The sequence below is a fragment of the Cetorhinus maximus genome, chromosome 10, assembly GCF_964194155.1.
Source record: "Cetorhinus maximus chromosome 10, sCetMax3.hap1.1, whole genome shotgun sequence".
In the NCBI taxonomy this organism is placed as follows: Eukaryota; Metazoa; Chordata; class Chondrichthyes; order Lamniformes; family Cetorhinidae; genus Cetorhinus; species Cetorhinus maximus.
In genome coordinates, this window is record NC_135888.1 from 44,747,203 (window position 1) to 44,766,079 (window position 18,877).

Genomic DNA, 18,877 nt, shown 5'->3' on the forward strand with positions numbered 1-18,877 from the left:
GGATTCTCTAATGCGTGGCTGCTTCCCTCACCCAACCTACCCCCCACCTCGAATGCTTGTGTGCTATATTTAACAGCAGGGCTGCCCTTCACAAGTTGCCTCAAATGCCAGGCAGCCTTTGCCCACCACCCCCCCAACAAGTCACCTGAACTGCAGGGCTGCCCTTGCCCCTCTCCCACAAGTCACCTCAAAGGCAGGGCCGCTCTTAAACGCCTCCTCCCATCTGCTCCTCAAGCTTGAAGTTCAACAGGCGACCCTGGCGCGCACTGTACATCATCACTGTGTACTCACCTGCTGGTTCCCCTCAAAGTGCAGCCCGCCAAGTGCACCCCTTTCATGTGATGTTGTGAAACACGTCGGCGTGCTTTCCTGCCGATGTGGATAGATGATCCAGTGGAGGGAGGAGGATTCCAGTGGGCCGGTCTAATAATGATATGCAAATGTATTACAATGAGGTTCCCGACATCCGATGGCATGAAATGCAGCCTGTCGGTGGCGGGCTGAGCAGGCAATTGCGAACTGGTTTCATGCCGTCATGAAACCGATCGCACCATATTATCTGCTCACGCCACCAAATATACCAGACGTCGGCGGGCACGGAAAATCCCAGCCAGTCTTTGCAGGCCACTTAAAAGACAATCACGTTCATGTGGAACTGGAGTCACACATCAAGTTTCCTTTTCAAAAGGACAGTAGTGAAGCAGTTTAGTTTTTACAACAATCCAACAGCTTCATATTCACTTTTACTAATACCAGCTTTTATTTCCAGATTTTTAAACTGATTTCAAATTCTGAATTTGCAACTCATGCTCTCTGGATTATTAGGGTTACTTGCCCAGTAACTACACTACCATATTCAGCATTTCAGAAATATAAAATGTGGCGTCATTTAATCATAATATTTCATCTACTCTTTCAACAGATGAATAGGTGCCAGACATGAACTAAGAGGATAACCTTAGAATTCACCACATTGATATTGTCCAACTTACCTGGCACCATTACAGAGACCAATGGAGCATTATACAGCATGATTCACCAAACAATGGGATTAGTATGAAGAAACCCATGAAGTGAGAGGGAAAGAGGGGCTTCCGATCGTTAAGGAGGTTTTGGGTAAAAAACACAGCATATTATCCTTTCTTGCCTAGAGATGTAGGTTTCAGTAAATGTTTAGAAAGTACTCTACATCAATATGAGGTGAGTATTGATATGACACTTGCCTTCTGAGGTAAGTTTGGTTGATGTAAATGAGTCCTGCATCGAGATGTATATCGCATGTCCAACCTAGCTTCTATAATGGAGCAACAATCATTTCAACTGCAGCCTGCCATAGAGCAAGTGACAGTAGTTGTGTCATCTGTAGCTTCAGGCCCCAATGTTCAAGGCACCAGTATAGATCCTATGACAGGTCATGCTGATGTTACGGATGCATTGAAAATAAATTTTGAACAGGCCAAAAGGTTTTGATTTATCTCTGCACAGAAGAAAGAAAAGCCAACCTTGAGAGAAGGATACTTGGAACATATCACATTACAACCAACAGTTCCTTGAAACAGAGTATGTGTGGGGAAGCAAGGGTTATGCTCAATGCTTCACATATCAACAGCAGTTCTAAATCAACAAGTAACATCCGCGCTACACAAATGCCAGATCCATGACCATGTCCAACAAGATGACCATCTCCAACAAGAGAGAATTTAACCATTTCCTCCTGACATTCAATGACTTTATCATTGCTAAATCCCCCACTTTCAACATCCTGGGAGTTACCATTGGCCAGAAACTGAAACAGCCTCACAAATACTGTGGCTACAAGAGCAGATCAGAGGATGGGATTATGCGGTGAGTAACTCACCTCCTGGGCAGAATTTTCCATGCCTGCTGGTGTTAGGCGTGGGTGGACAATATGGCGAAAAAGCCAAAAATCAGCTTCACGATGTCATGAAACCAGTTTGCAATCGTGTAGAGGGCCCGTCAACGGCGGGCTGTGTTTCCTGCCATCGGGCGTTGGAAAGCTCATTGTAATACATCTGCATATCATTATAAGGCCAGCCCACTGGAATCATTCCCCCATGCTGGATCATCAGCCCACGTCGGTGGGAAAATACTCCAGTGCAGAACACGTCTTGACAAGTGTGACGTGCAAAGGTCAGGACTTATTGCCAGGGCCTTGTTCACATCCGAGGAGCAGAAGATGCTGGAGCCCAAAGCAACGGGATCCTGGAGGAACATCCATGGCACGCTGGGTGGATTCTTATGGGTACGGCTCGGCTGTGAAGCAGCTCATGAAAAGTGGAAAGTCACCGTTGAAGGTCTGCTCACAGCAGATGATGGTCGACGGGGTGCAGAGGAAGGTCTAGCTGTGTTTGGGACAGGACGATGTACCGGGGGGTGGGAGAGGGAGGTCCAGGATCGACTGAGAAAGGAAGATGTGTTGGGGGGGGTCAGTTAAGGAGACGAAGATGTCAGGTTGGTGAAGTTGGGTGGGGGGCACGAGGATGTCAGTGGGAGAGGTCCAGAGGGACTACGGGGAAGGAGGGGGTAACGGTGAGAAGCTGGCAACTGGGGAAGTAGGTGTAAGCAGTGGAAGGTGTAAGGGAAGGATCTCAGAGGGGGAAAGGAGTGTGGAGAGGGGAAGGAATCCAGAGGAGGAAGGAGTCCCAGGGGGGGAAGGAGTGTGGAAAGGGAAGGAGTCTAGAGGAGGAAGGAGTCTCAGGTGGGGGAAGGAGTGCAGAGAGGGGAAGCAGTAAGGGTGGAGGAGGAAGTAAGGGTGGTGGAAGGAGTCAGGAAAGGGGAAAAAGTAAAGCTGGAGGAAGAAGTAAGGGTGTCTGAAGGAGTCAGGAACGGGGAAGGAGTAAGGCTGGAGGAAGAAATAAGGGTGGAGGAAGGAGCCTGGAAGTAGGGGAGTACTAAGCAGTAGGGAGTCGGGGGAGTGAGTAGTCCGGGGGTGGGTGGTCCGGGGGCGGGGGGAAAGGACTAAGAGGGAGGGAGTCCCGGGGAGATGGGTGGTGGCGAAGGAGTTCCGGGGTGGGGGCAGAGTCCCGGGGAGGGAAGGGGTTCCAAGGTGGGGAGGAGTTCCAAGAGGGGAAGGAGTTTCAAGGGGAAAGGAGTTCCAAGGGAGGAGGGAGTTTCAAGGCGGGGGGGAGTCCTGAGGAGGGGATGTCCAGGTGAACATGCAAGGGACGGCTCTGATGAGTCCATGACTGCCTCCTGGGGAGTGAACTGAGGGTGGACGTGGTACGAGGGAATGGTGAGAACGACTGAGGGCAGAGTGAGGCAGTAGGTTGGGAGCGTTACAGTGCGACGGTATTGGTAGAAGAGACGGTGAGGGTGGTTGGTGGGGACTCGGAGGCAGACATTGATCCTGGGGGTAGGAAGGAGGAGGTCGGGAAGGTTAAGGTGTAGGGGGGTGGGATTTTTAGGAAGGAAGGGAATGTGCACTTTCACCCGGAAAGAAAATGGTTGGGTTGGTAGGTCACAGAGCGGAGGTGGAAGTTGATGCCAGGGGGTCGACAGTGATGGGGGAAATGAGTGACGGGGGAGGGGTAAGGAAAGGGGGCCTGAAGACAAACGTTAGACACATCATGCTTGCCAAATCAAAAGTGAAATGAGAGTTGTGGTGGGTGCGATCAGGTGCTACATGGGACTGTGATCAGTGGGTGGGCAAGGATGCGCTTCAGCTCTGAGATTCCTGAGTGGATGACCCTGGGCAGTCCAGCTGCCAATCCTCCTCCCTTCAGGTGCCTGAGGGCTCCGGCCTGACTTCTTGAGGGGAAGGAGCACCTGGAGGGACACCGATGTGTCCCGTTTCCCTCTCGCATTGCCACTGCAGGAACTCACTCATGGATCCCACGATGGAGTGCAGGTCTGCACATACCTCTGCATTCTCTGGACCAGGGTCTCCATGGAATCTGCCATTCTACCCATGGAGACCTTCATATGCACACAGGTGGGCAGCACTTCATCAGAGAGCAGGTGGATGCGCTCCTCTAGCTTGCATTCCTCTCTGTTGAGGGCTTCCAACAGCTCTGCGTGATTTTCCCCGCCTTCTGCTGTCTCACCACAATGACCACCAGATTGTGAACCTGAGCCTGCTCTAGATCTAGGTCCCACCAAGGTGTGTGTCTCTGCACTGGTGGAGGGTGTGGGTAAGCGCAGTGAAGGATCTTCCAGACTACTTATTTCCAGCTCTTCATTGGAGGGTGTCCTTTTGGCTGGAGGTGAGGACGTGGATGGAGCTGAGAGACTGGCTGGCTAAGGATGTTGGATGTTGGCAGAGTTCCCTGTGAACCAAAGTAGAGATAATTAGTGAATGGCAGCAGAGTCAAAAGCAGGAGAGAGAGCACTCACATTTGCGTTGAGACGGAGATGATGTGATGCAGGATCCTCATGAGGGTGTTTTCTGCCAACCTCACCGTTGCCATAAGCACATTCCATGCTGTCACCAGTCAGTGCGATGGCACGTTCCTCAAAGTGAGTGAGGGGTCTAATGTGAGGCCACTCCACCCCCCCAGTCTGGGACCTCTTCCTGCTGTTGTAAGCCAGCTTATCCTGCATGAAAACAAGTGGAAAGAGTGAGCGGAGCCATAGGCGGGATGAGGGTGCGAGCTCCAGATGATATAAGCCTGATGGAGATGTGAAGGTGTGTGTGAGTTATCCCTTGAGGTATGAGATCCCTGTGGATGTGTGACGGGTTTGTGATTGTGTGAGTTGAGACTGATGAGAAGAGTGACTTACCCTGGCAAAATGGATGAGACCATTTATCCTGTTGCAGCACTGGGTGGCTGTCTTCTTTTCCAAGCATTGAGGCTGACCACTGCAGCCACAGCATCTGTTATGACCCAGCAGTTGGTAAAGCTGAGTTATTTAAAAATCCCAGAAGGAAACTTTAAACAACTGTCATAACCTATATTTTGTTTTTGTATGTTTGAGATGCAGCTCTAAATTCAGGAATCAGACCACCAGTTCTCAAAAGGTTTTATATCAAAATATATGAGGCATTTATTAATTTACACAAGTTAAATATATACACATGGCTACAAATTACTATTATCATAACTTTTAACAAATTCCCAAACTAATCTCCATCAAGGCAACAGCAACCATAGACTTAACCAGGCACCAGGCAAAGCATTTTGAACTTATGAATTCAAAATGAAGTTCCTCTCACTTTAGTTTCTGTGGAGACAGTTGTATGCTTACAGCTACTTTGATCTTACAATGCCTCTGCCCTGCACACACAAAACTGCTGTCCGTTATACCTAGCACAGCTCATTGAATGTAAATTCTCATTGTATCACCAGCCCCTTTGAACTCCACCTCTTCTAACAATAAAACCCTTTTCATAGTACCAATGTTATTAGTAATATAAACATATTGTTTGGTCTCTGCTCGCTAGGTGCCAGATTTCACCCCACTTCTTGAATGTTCAATTCAAAAAAATGCAAATGCACTCTATCTCTCTTATATCTCAAAACTAGCACACATCAAAGCACCCAGACCAGCTGGTTTCAATCCAATTACGACACACCCACAGACTAACCCTCAATTTTTAAAAAAAGTTCCAAAAACATTATATACATTAATAGCTTCATGACATCACCTCCCTATTGAAAAATGAAACATCATAATTCTAAAAGACGGCTTCATTTTTTACATAACCCATCTCACACTATTTCCTATACTTATTACACTATTACATTACCAGATGCATGCATTAACATAATAATATATATACACAAGTCCTTGATATCAACAGAAATCACTCCAGTTCAGTGTCCAGGTTTAAAAAATGTCCAATTTTCCTTTCAGCTTCAAACTCTTGATAACAAATCTGCGAATAAATTTTCTCTTCCAGCAATATGTATAATCTGTATCTTAAATGGTTGTAATAATAGACTCCATCTGAAAAACCTTGCACTTTTGTTTTGAAATTTGTCCAGAAACTTTAAAGGATTATGGTCTGCATGAACAATTGTTTCTGATGAATTATTTGAAACATACATTTTAAAATGCTGCAATGCTAACAGCAAACCCAAAGTGTCTTTTTTGATCGTTGAATATCTTCTCTGTAATACATTCAGCTTCCGTGAAAAATATCCTATCGGTTTTTCAATTCCAGTGTCATCTTCTTGTAACAGTACATCCCCAATGGCTATATCGTTTGCATCAACGGCCAACTTAAATTGCTTGGCATAATTGCGTACTGCCAAAACTGATGTTGTAGTTAATACAGTTTTCAAACTATTGAAAGACTTCTGACACTCCAGTGTCCATTGAAACATCTTGTTCTTTTTTAATAGCTCAGTCAGTGGAGCAACCACTTGGCTAAAACTTGGTACAAATTTCCGGCAAAACCCAACCATGCCCAGAAATCTCAAAACTTCTTGTTTTGTTGTAGGCACTGGGAAATCTACAATAGCCTTGGCTTTCACATCTCTCAGAGCCACCTTACCATGCCCAATGGTATGGCCTAAATACATAACTTGCGCTTTTGCAAATTCACTTTTAGCCAAGTTCATCACCAAATTAGCTCCTTGTATTTGAGTAAATAATTATTCCAGAGGCTGTAAATGCTCCTCCCACATCTGACTGAAAATGATTAGATCATCAATATAAACAGCACAATTGCTTAGGTGTGCAATTACTTTGTTTGTCAATCTTTGAAATGTCATAGGTGCATTCTTCATACCAAATGGCATGACTTTAAACTGATATAGTCCACTTGGTGTTAAAAAAGCTGATATCTCCTTTGCTCTCTCCAACAATGATACCTGCCAATATCTTTATAGCAAGTCAATCTTTTGTGATAAATTTTGATTTTCCCACTTTCTCAATGTAATCTTCCAACTGTGGTATGAGATATGAATCCATATTTATCACTACATTTCCTTTCGATAGTCCACACACAATCTTTGTGTTCCATCCAGATTTGGTACTAGGACAATAGGTGAACTGCAACTAGACTCAATTATATCATTTTGAAGCATGAACTCAATTTCTTTTTGTACTTGTGATAACTTTGCCGAATTTAATCTATAAGGGTGTTGCCTTATTGAAGATGACATTTCTATACATACATCATGTGTCTTTCCCAACATATTTCCACAAATAGGTCTGTGTGACTGCAATAGCTTTTCCAAATCACCTTGACACTTGCTTGGAAGGTAACTCAATATTTAATTTAAATTTTCAAGTGCCCCCTCATTATCCAGTTTGTTTAGAGGAAAATCAATTTCAGAGTCCTGCACTTCTACCTCTTTCTCATCATCCACCATCACTAATAACTTTTTTTGTTCCTCTTCCCTGTCAAAGTACTTTTTAAGCATACTTACATGACACACCCTCTCCTTCTTTCTTCTATCTGGAGTATGGAGTATTTATTAAATAATTTACTTCACTCGATTTCTTTTCTATCGTGTAAGGTCCACTAAATCTTGCATTTAATGATTCAGCTAGTACTGGTAACAAAACTAGTATTTTCTCTCCAGAAACAAAACTGTGAGTTTTAGCTTTCTTATCTGCTTTCACTTTCATCATTTTCTGTGATGTCTTTAAATGTTCCCTATCCAACTCACATGCTCTGTTCAATCTTTCCCTGAAATTTGATACATAATGCAGGAAAAATAGCTTCTGAATTTTGACCCGCCAATTTCTCATGAATTAATTTCAGTGGTCCCCTTACCTCATGACCATAAACTAATTCAAAAGGGCTAAAACTAGTTGATGCATTAAGAGCATCTCTAATACCAAATAACAAAAATGCAATTCCTGTATCCCAATCCTGTGCATAATCCTGACAGTACACTCTTATCACAGTTTTTAAAGTTTGATGCCATCTTTCCAAAACTCATTGTGACTACGGATGATAAGCTGTTGACTTAAACCCTTTTATCCCCAAACTTCCTTAAACAGCTGTGACATGAAATTTGACCCCTGATCTGATTGTATTTCTTTAGGTAAACAATACCTTAAAAAAAATTTAATTAACTCCTCCACAATCTTCTTCGTTGTAATATTCCTTAAAGGTATCGCTTCAGGAAACCTGGTAGACACATCCATTATTGTCAGTAAGTACTGATTTCCACTTTTAGTCTTAGGGAGTGGTCGTACACAATCAATCATGACCCTGGTAAAAGGTTCCACAAATGCTGGTATTGGGATTAAAGGCATTGGCGTAATCACCGCTTGTGGTTTTCCTGTTATTTGACATGCATGACAGGTTCTATAGAATTTGACTACATCCCTATGCAATCCTGGCCAAAAAAAAAAAATACCCCTGTATCTTTTCCTATGTTTTCCTAATTCCTAATTGTCCCCCCATTGGAATTTCATGAGCAATCCTCAGAATCTCATTTCTATACCCTAATGGGATAACAATCTGATGTACCTTCCTCCAGCTTTCATTTGCTGAGGCATGATCCGACCACCACTTCCTCATCAAAATATCTTCCCGAAGATAATGACACACTGGAATACATTTTGCTTCTGTTTCTGAATAAGCTTTCTGATACAACTGTTTTAATTGCATATCCACTAACCTCTTTGAATTAAACATTTCAGCTGAATTTTCCTGTATTCCTTCCTCCTGAACAATGTTTATCAGATACAGTGCCAGCTAATTGGATTTCAACACCTTCTTCGTGCCTTTGAACTGCCTACTTATCTCTTTTGTCTTGTTACTCCCTATGAGCTTTTGATCTTGTTACAACACAATCAGGAAATGATCCAGGATGCTCCTTTTGTAACAATCTGTTGAAAACACTTCTACAGGCTGCTCAGCTACCATAGGCATCACCCAAATTTATGATCTAGCTATATCATTACCAGAGTAAATTTAACCCTGCAATCGCCAATTTTCCACCACTCCAACTGTAACTTCACCTGCCTTCCATTTGCTCTTTAAATTTACCTTCCACAATGGAATAGATTCAGCATCTCCATGGACCTCAGATTATTATCTGCTCCTGTAATACTCCCTTTGAACAACAAATGTCACTATCTCACAACATTAAGGTTTGACTAGCCTCTGTGTCTCTTAAAATTTTAACATCTTTACCTACTCCACCCTGTACACATGGAAAGACTTTCCCTTCACATGCAAAGTCTTTAAACATTTCTGCAACCTGCTCTTCAGAATTCTCTTGAGTAAACTGTGAACACATTCCCACTTCTTTACCTTTCACTGATTCTCCCTGTTTCACCAGTACACAAACCATTGGTTTCTCCTGTGCCTGAACCTCAGGAACCACAGTACCTTTACTTCCAGAGCTTTTCTGTACCCCAACAGATTTTTTCTGCAATCTCCAGCACACTGACTTTGTGTGTCCCACTTTATTACAATGAAAACATCTCAACTTTCAAATTTCACTTCTGCCTTCAGCACCTCCCTTTTTATTCCAAGAAAAAACTTCCTGGGAACTTCCAGCTACTCCTTCTCTCCCTGACTACCTACCTTCCTTTCACCTTCCCACTTATTATCCTTTTCCAAATTGAAAAGATGATGAATAAAAGGTTTAGCTCTATGAACTAACTCATAATCATCAGCTATCTCTGTTGCTTGTCTTACAGAATCAACCCTCTGTTCCTCCACATGAGTTCTCACTACCAAAGGGATTGAATCTTTAAATTCTTCCAAAAGAATTACTTCTCTAAGAGCTGCATACATTGTTTCTATTTTTAACGTCCGTATCCACCAGTCAAATTAATTTGTTTTACTCTTTCAAACTCAATATAAGTTTGCCCAGGCTGTTTTCTCATATTCCTAAATTTATGCCCGTATACTTCAAGAACCAACTCATATGCACTCAAAATAGCCTTTTTCATCACATCATAATTCACCAACATTTCTTCTGATAGCGAAGCTTAGATCTCATGTGCCCTACGTAACAACTTAGACTGTAATAATAACGTCCAGTTTTCCTGTGGCCATTTCATCTGTTAAGCTAGCTTCTCAAATGAAATAAAGAATGCTTCAATATCTTTTTCCTCAAACTTTGGACGAGCTTGTACAACTTTAAACATCTCTCCACTGGGTTGTACTCTCCTCACCTACTGGCATCTCTTTTTTAACTGCCAACATTTTCAGTTGGAATTCTCTCTCTCTTTTTCTCTTTCCTCCTTCTCTATTTTCACAATTTCTAATTCCCTTTTAAAAGTCACTTCGCCGTCCTTTGCTTCAAATTCAAGCTTTTTCAGTTCCTTTGCTTGTTCAAATTCAAGCATCTTCATTTGTAACTGAAGTCTCACTACCTCCTGCTGTGACTCATTAGTGTCAGGTTTCACTTCCAACTGTAGATGCTGTGCTATACTTCTAATCATATCTGATTTCCTAGCATCCTCAGGTGACCCCAATTTTAACTTATCTGCCAACTCTGTTAGCTTACTTTTGGTTATTTTTCCCAACCCAAACAGTTATCTCTTCTACTCCCAGATAAGTCTTAGCAATTGCCAAAACTATCAAAGCCACACATCGAAGCACCCAGACTAGTTTGCTTTAATCCAATTAAGACACACCCACAGACTAACCCCTCCATTTTTAAAAAAATAATTTCCAATAATGTTATATACATTAATAGCTTCATGACACCTCCCATGTTGGATTAGTAATGCTGCTGCTGCCCCTCCTGCGGCCAGAGCAGGAGTAGAGAACATCACAGCGGGCCTCCACTGCGCCCAAAATGCACTCAAGGGACACATAATTAAACGGGGGGCTGCAGTCTTCTTGCCTTTTGGGGGCATGTCTTCTGTGCAGCAGTCCTAGGCTGGAAGCACTGAGAGGTGTGCCCGTGGCTGCACTTTAAAAATGGCTTCCGGCGTGATGAAGCAGCAAGGTGATGGCGTAGCAGGCGAATGTGAGCCCACCCGCCATCGAAATGGCGTGTTTCCCAGGAATGCATGATTAATGAGGCACAATTGGGATGATATGGCGTGAAAACTCGCCATTGCAGCTGGTGGGAAAAACGTTCTTTTTCCCGCCCGCTACCGTACTTCGTACAAATCTGGGACAATTCCATTCCTTGACTCCCCAGAGCCTGTCCACCATCTACAAGTCAGGAGTGTGATGAAATATTTTCCATTTGTCTGGATGAATGCAGCTCCAAGAATACCCAAGAAGCTTAACACCATCCAGGACAAAGCAGCCCGCTTGATTGGCACCCATCCACCACCTTAAACATCTCTCTCTCCACCAACGATGCACAATGGCAGCAATGTGCACCATCTACAAGATGTACTGCAGCAACTCACCAGGGTTCCTTCAACAGCACCTTCCAAACCCATGTCCTCTACCACCTAGAAGGACTAGAGCAGCAGAAGCTTGGGAATAAGCTGCACACCATCCTGACTTGGAACTATACTGTCGTTCCTTCACTGTTGATGGGTCAAAATTCTGGAACACCCTCCCTAACAGCACTGTAGATGGACCTACAATAATTGGACAGCAATACATGGACTGCAGCAGTTCAAGAAGGTGGCTCACCACAACCTTCTCAAAGGCAATTAGGGATGGGCAACAAATGCCTAGCCTAGCAAGCAATGCCCACATCCTGTGAAAGAATATACAAACTACCTTGAAAATATAGAGCTTAGAGCAACCACATCTCAACCGGTCTTTGTACCTACATCTCCTCTTCATCCCTTTACATCTTAGGGGCATGTTGAGACAAGCTAATTATGATAAACATCAGAAGCAGAGAGGTAACTGGGAGGACACATTGAATAAAACCAGTGCTTCCAACCACTGCAGACACCCCACCACAGAAGCTGGTGGAATTTGATTTCAGTTAATAAATCTGGAATATAAAGCTAGTCTCAGTAATTGTGACCATGACAACTGACACTGATTGTTGTAAAAACCTATCTGCTTCATTAACGTCCTTTAGGGAAGGAACTCTGCCATCCTTACCTGGTCTCCTTTACACGCGAGTCCAGACCCGCAGAAATGTGGTTGACACTTAACTGCGCTCTGAAATAGCCTAACAAGCTACTCAGTTCAAGGGCAATTAGGGATGGGCAACAAATGCTGGCCTTGCCAGTGATGCCCACATCCCTTGAAAAAAAACCAAATGGGATAGAAAATATTATAGATCCAAAACCAGGCAATGGCTGAGATACTGTATTATTATAGATCCAAAAATACTTATGAAATGTTTAACACAATGCAAATAATTGTTTTGGGTAAAGCTATTTATAATGTTCATGAAGGCAATAATTTTGATTGGCATCTTTGTATTAAAAAGTCAACATTTCACTATTTATTAAGCATCAAGCTTACAGCTCTAGTTAACCATGCAAACACGTGTTTATTGAGTTTCTGATGACATGACAGGAGACAGAGCAATTCACTGTGAAAATGGTCCATCCAAACCATAGGCCCCAAAAATAGAGTCTACTATGCCAGTAATCATCTCCAAGTGCCTCCCTGAGTGCACTGACTGGTTATTTGCTGCTAACTATTCTGTACTTTCATCTGCTTGCTCCTCTGTGGCCTGTACCTGTGTCAGATTTACATCCATTGAAATATTGTGAAGCATGCAATCTCTATGTTTCACACCTTCTCCAGGCCATTTTGTAAGGTAATCGGTCCAAGAACCCGAAACTTCACCAGAACACCCCTCAATGCTCAAACACACCCATTGTAGTTGTTCTGCAGTGAGTTCCGTTGTATGTTGCACAGATATCATGAACCATGCTCGTGCTACATTTCCTCCAGGTTGATGTTTCTCTTTCTCCAGCCATCTGTTCAACCCACAGTAAACCGCAAGGATCCTGAATGCACCGCCGTCAATGCCAATGGCATTTTTAATTATAGGTCTGCTGCTTGGGAACTTGGTCATCACCTGTATGATGTGCTACAGATGGTCACACATCATCTGGATATTAAGTGAACAGTCTCCCTTGTGATTCATACAGCATATACACCTATTAAGAGAAGTACATGACTCTCTGCACTTCTTTGCAAGATGATTATTGAATCCTTCGTGCTTCATCCAAATTTGACTTACTCTACTCCAATCATTCCTGTCAGTAGATCATGGCTTTTGCAATGAGATCATGCCCAATCTCCAAAGCCCACTCAAATTCTGACCATTGGCAGAATGTGACTCAACCTGCTCCAATGTGAATGTGATTTATATCACTTGGATTGTAACCATTGGCAGAATTATGACTTCAACCATCACAACTGGAAAACATGACTTTGGCCATTCAGATCCTACTTCTTCTCAAAATGTGACTCACCATATTTGAGTATTTCTAACTTTTAGAATGTAATTTATCTTATTGGGATAGGTCCCGTTAGAAGAATGTGATGTACCCAACCTCAGCCAACCCAACTGGAAAATATGATTTACCCATTCATTGCCGAGCTGATGTCAGAATACAATGTACTGAGAAAGCTTAATCGTGTTTTGAGAGTGAGTGTGCTGGTGTCATGGCAGCATATCACAGCCTAAATTACTTACAGACATATTGAATTTTTTTAAGGAAGATATGTGTTCTTTAAAAAGACCTACAGGCAAAAGCTGGCTGAGAATGTAAAGTATCCACTTGCTGGAAAATTCCTATGTGGATTAGACTTGACTGACTACCCCAGAGAGAATGAAATGATGCACTAAATGGTGCCAAGACCTACTTCAGACAGAGACACTTGAACGGGAGAGATGCAATACAAAAGGCTGACCCTAGTCTCCTGTGGTTGCGGAGACAATGGAGACTGATTACCATCTCCTATTCAGAATGTGGAAGTGGTCTGAGTTGAAAGAAAGCAGATTCTGGGTAAAAGACATGTTTGTTTTTTCCTCCCAGGAATATACAAAAAAAATTGGTTAAAAAGCCAGCTGCAAGCCTGGTCTTTGTATGCTAGTTCAGATGTTTTAGTTCTGGTGTGCTAGTGTGTGTGAGAGTGTGTGTGCTAGTCACAGCTGAAGAACATCAACTAGGCATCCCTGCAGCTTGCAGGTAAATAAAAGTATTTCTCTGTTACTGGAGGCAAGTCAAAAGTCAGCAAAGCCACAGCCAAAAAGGAAATAGAACAGCTCCTTGAGCTAACCTGCAGAACCAACTGCTCAACTGCCAAAGTCAGCTCTACCAGAATCACCCAACTTAACGGCTGCAACATTTTACCATCTGCTCCTCACGGACAAGCCAAAGACTCATTTGTATATCATTTTTAACTTATATTTTTGCACTCAACTTCTCATTTTTAATCTATATGTATGTGTGTTGCGTTTTTATTATTATTTCTCAGGTGTTTAGTAACTATTTCTTTGGCTCAAGAAAGCCTGGTTGAATTGGCTCCTTCTAAAACATAAATACACGGTCTGGGAAAAGGTATCCATGAGGGAAAGGATACCCTTCAAATTAACCTTGTTGTGACCAATGAGGGGCTTGAGTAAAGAAGAGAAGCCAGTTCATTCCTCCTCACCCGGGAGCATAGCAAAATATGGGGTCCAGTTTGGGAAGTTAACAACTTGAGGTATCTCGTCTGGGATCATTACAAATTGAGGGACCTCGCCCGGTCATAACACTGATCATATGATGTATCCCACACTGGCATTGAGCATACTAGTTCACATTCTGACATCGATCAGGTTATGATTCATTGTTACAACGTTAAATATCCCTTGATGGAATAAGAAGAATTATTGTGTACTGACCCTTTCAACTGTCTGAATATGGCTCCCTCCACTGGGTTCATGTGCTTTAGAGAGTATAATTGGCCTTGCTAATTCTGGTGCAGTATTCCCTGGCCTCCTTCGAACAATTTGTGCTACTTGCTGATCATGAAATGCAACTGCAGCAGTTATTGCTGTAATCAAGACTCTCCAACATGATGAAAGAGGAATAGTGGTGACAAGATAAACCACTGAAAGACTGCTATTCTGTACGTTACTCACATATAACTCAGAATAAACAAAAATAATAATGTGTATTTAGATTTTGCCTTTAATATAATAACATACCAAGGCACTTCACAGGAGCATTATTAAACAAAATATGACACTGAGCCACATAAGGAGAGGGACTGGACTTTTGATTGCTGGTGGAGGTGGTAATGGGTGAGGGTGTGATTTGAAAATTGCGTTCCCAGAGGGTGGCACAGGATTCCTCCGCCTCTGGGACAGTTCGTAATTTTCAAAGGACCTGCAAGGTGGAGGGAACCGGAAACCTGCTCACCACCAATTAACAGCCCCTGAAGGTTCTTAGGTGGCCTGTCCGGAACAGAATGGAATGAAGCCAAACAGTCTGGTGCAGGTTAGTGCACAGCTGTCAAGGTCACCATAGGGCCAAAGAAAGTTTGTTTTAATCTACACTTTTTTGTGAAATTCGTGGAGTCAACTATCACCGGGTTGCATGCTGTACCTCAACTTGGCATCCATGCCACTTTATGCCATCTTTATCCTTCAGGCCTTTTCGTCAGCTGCCTGTTCTTTTCTTGGCAAGGCAATGGCAGCTCCAACATCTGTCCACTGCCTCTAATTGAGTGCCAAGCTTGCCACCTGCCCAATCAGTCCATTCACTTTTAAAAACAGCATTGTGAGAATGACGCAGTTCAGGCTGGATTCAGGGCCCAGAATTCATCCGGGTGTCAGGTTCTTGATCCCACTTTGAAAATCTGGTACATTAAGTCAGATGACCAAAGACTTGGTCAAAGAGGTATGCTTTAAGGAGTGTCTTAAAGGAGCAAAGAGAGGTAGAGAGGCACAGAGATGTACGAAGAAATTCCAGAACTTAGGCCCTAGGACAGAAGGCGTGGCCACCAGTGACGGAGCAATTAAAATCGAATGTGCTCAAGAGGCCCAGATTAAATAAGTGCAGATATCTCAGAGGGTTATGGGGCTGGAGGAGATTACAGAAATGGGGAGCAGAGAGTTCATGGAAGGATTTGAAAAAAAGAATGAGAATTTTAAAAAACAAGACTCTGTTTGACCAGGTGCCAATATAGGTCAGTGAACAGGATCAGTGTGACTTAAGACACAGAAGGCAGAATTTTGGATGACAAATTTACAGAGGGTAGAATGTGAGAATCAGCCAGGAGTTAGTTGGAATACTCCAGTCTACAGGTAATAAAGGCACAAATGAGGGTTTCAGCGGCAGATGAGCTGAGATAGGGGCAAAGCAGGGTGAAGCTATATAGGTGGAAATATCGGTCTTGTGATTGGTCAAATATGACACCAAAGTTACAAACAGACTGTTTTCATCTAAGATTTTCGTCAGGGAGTGGGATAGAGTTGGTAGCTGGGGAACAGAGTTTGAAGTTGGGACTGAAAACAATAGCTAGTTTTCCCAATATTTAATTGCTCAAACAGAGATCTCAAGATAAATACTAGTAAGAGAGGCCACTTCATTATTTCCTACCTCATCCATGCAAAAATAATATGTTTCCCATTCTAACACCCAATGTTCAAATGCTTTCAAGGTTGTTGCCTCCAGAGATCCATTCCATATATTGATTGTGTTGTATAAAGTCTTGCAAATGTTTGGATGCAAGAATCAATAAGGAAGTAAATCTGTAAGTCTTCAGGGGGATGTAGACAGGTTAAGTGAGTGGCAAAAACTTGGCAGATGGAATATAATGTGGGAAAATGTGAGGTTATGCACTTTGGCAGGAAGAATAGAGGAGCTGAATATTGTTTAAATGGAGAAAGACTGCAGAAGGCTGCAGCACAGAGGGATTTGGGAGCCCTTGTGCATGAATCCCAAAAAGCTAACATACAAGTTCAACAGGTAATAGAGAAGGCAAATGGAATGCTGGCCTTTATTTCAAAGGGAATGGAGTATAAAAATATGGAAGTCTTGCTAAAACTATACAAGGCACTAGTTAGACCACACCTAGAATACTGTGAACAATTTTGGTCCCCTTATCTAAGGAAAAATATACTGGCATTGGAGGCAGTCCAGAGAAGGTTCACTAGGTTGATCCCGAGTATGAAGGGATTTTCTTATGAAGAGAGGTTGAGTAGGTTGGGCCTGTACTCATTGAAGTTTAGAAGAATGAGAGGCGACCTTATTTGAAACATATAAGATTCTTAGGGGGCTCGACAGGGTAGATGCTGAGAGGTTGTTTCCTATTGGGGGAGAGTCTAGGCCCACCGGGCTTAATCTCAGAGTAAAGGGATGCCCATTTAAACAGAGATGAGGAGGAATTTCTTCCCTCAAGGGATAGTCAATCTGTGAAATTCTTTACCACAGAGGGCTGTAGAGGCTAGGTTGTCAAGGCTGAGATAGACAGGTTTTTAATCAGTAAGGGGATTAAGGGTTATGGGGAAAAGGCAGGAAAGTGGAGTTGCGGATTATCAGATCAGCCATGATCTCATTGAATGACGGAGCAGACTCAATGAGCCGAATGACTTACTTCTGCTCCTACGTCTTACGGTCTTATGGTCTTAAGTGATGGCTCACACACAGAAAACATGAGAGGCTTTGGTAGATGGTTCAAGCATGTTTGGAATAAGTGTGGTATTAAGGTTGTCACTAAACTGAAAGGAGCTTTTCCTTTCTAATATCCTTTATGGATGCAAAACATGTATACTCTATAGCAGGCACACTGAACAGCTGAAAATGTTTCACAAAAGAGAACTTTGCACCTACTTTCTTATTAGATGTTTTGGAGCAATCTGACAGCACCATCATTGAGGCTACTATAATCAACACTAAGCTGCAATGGGCAGGACATGCTGTTAAGATGGTGCACAGGTAACAAAGCAAGTGCTTTACAGAGAACTAATGGATGGTAGAAGGAAGCAGGATAAATGATGAAGGTGCTCAAAAGATACATTGAAGATTCACCTGAAGCAGAGAAACATGGTTGTTGACCCTTCGGAAACTCGTGGTCACTGACAGGTGGCAATGAGGTGCTGAGGCGAGAGGAGAAGCGCTTTGAGCTACAATATTTTATCGGTGTAGAGGTAGGATGTGAGCAATGGGGGTATTGGCAGCAACAGAGGGATCAACAGGAGAACCTCTCCAAAAACATGGTTATGTCAGGACTTGTGGTAGACAATGTCTATCATGCATTAGCCTGAACAGTCATCAATGCAACCTTGTTATGCCCTCTTCTTCCTTGGTACCACCATTCTTGAATTTAAGATGCCACACTAAGACCACTGTACAAGACAAATAATTTCTTGACAGTGATGCTAAATGAATCAAATGGTACTTATCCCCCTTGCCTTTGCTGCTGGAAGAAAGTGATTTACCCAGCTGGAACCATTTGAGTGTCCTCAGCCCACTCAATTGTTATCTGCTGGCAAATCATAACCTACTGTGTCTGAAGCTGACTGTGATCATGGCTGATGAGAAGAAAGCGCAGGTTTCCAAGAAGGGCACCAAGAAAGCACAGAAAAAGTTACCCATGAAGGGCGGCAAGAAGAGGAAAAGATTCAGGAAAGCAAGTTACTCCATCTACATCTACAAAGTGATGAAGCAGGTTCACCCTGACACCAGCGTCTCCTCCAAGGCCATGAGCATCATGAACTCGTTTGTGAACGATATTTTCGAGCGCATCGCGGGTGGGGCTTCCCGCCTGACCCATTACAGCAAGCGCAGCACCATCAGCTCCCAGGAGATCCAGACCGTCATGTGCCTGCTGCTGCCCTGGGAACTGGCCAAGCACGCTGTGTTGGAAGGGACAAAGGCGGTGACCAAGTAGACCAGCTCCAAGGAAAACTCCGCAATGGACTGGAAAACATACAAGCTAGATATACTGCACTTTGTAAGTGGATGGATTGGATACATCATAAAATATCATGATTCCTTCCACTTCTGCCACTTAGTTCACAACACATATTGGAGACTTAAAAGTTATAGAATATTGAGGTAAACTGAGGAGAAGAAGCCAGTAAAACCACAGGGCCCTGTCACATGATCCAAT

General features: G+C 43.1%; 1 protein-coding gene across 1 annotated transcript; it reads left to right on the forward strand.

The window, feature by feature from the left end:
* Positions 1–18,292: 18,292 nt before the first annotated feature.
* Positions 18,293–18,655, forward strand: LOC144685225 (histone H2B 7-like). The gene has a single exon (XM_078549656.1). It carries the CDS (start codon positions 18,293–18,295, stop codon positions 18,653–18,655), a length of 363 nt encoding a protein of 120 aa, XP_078405782.1.
* Positions 18,656–18,877: the final 222 nt, after the last annotated feature.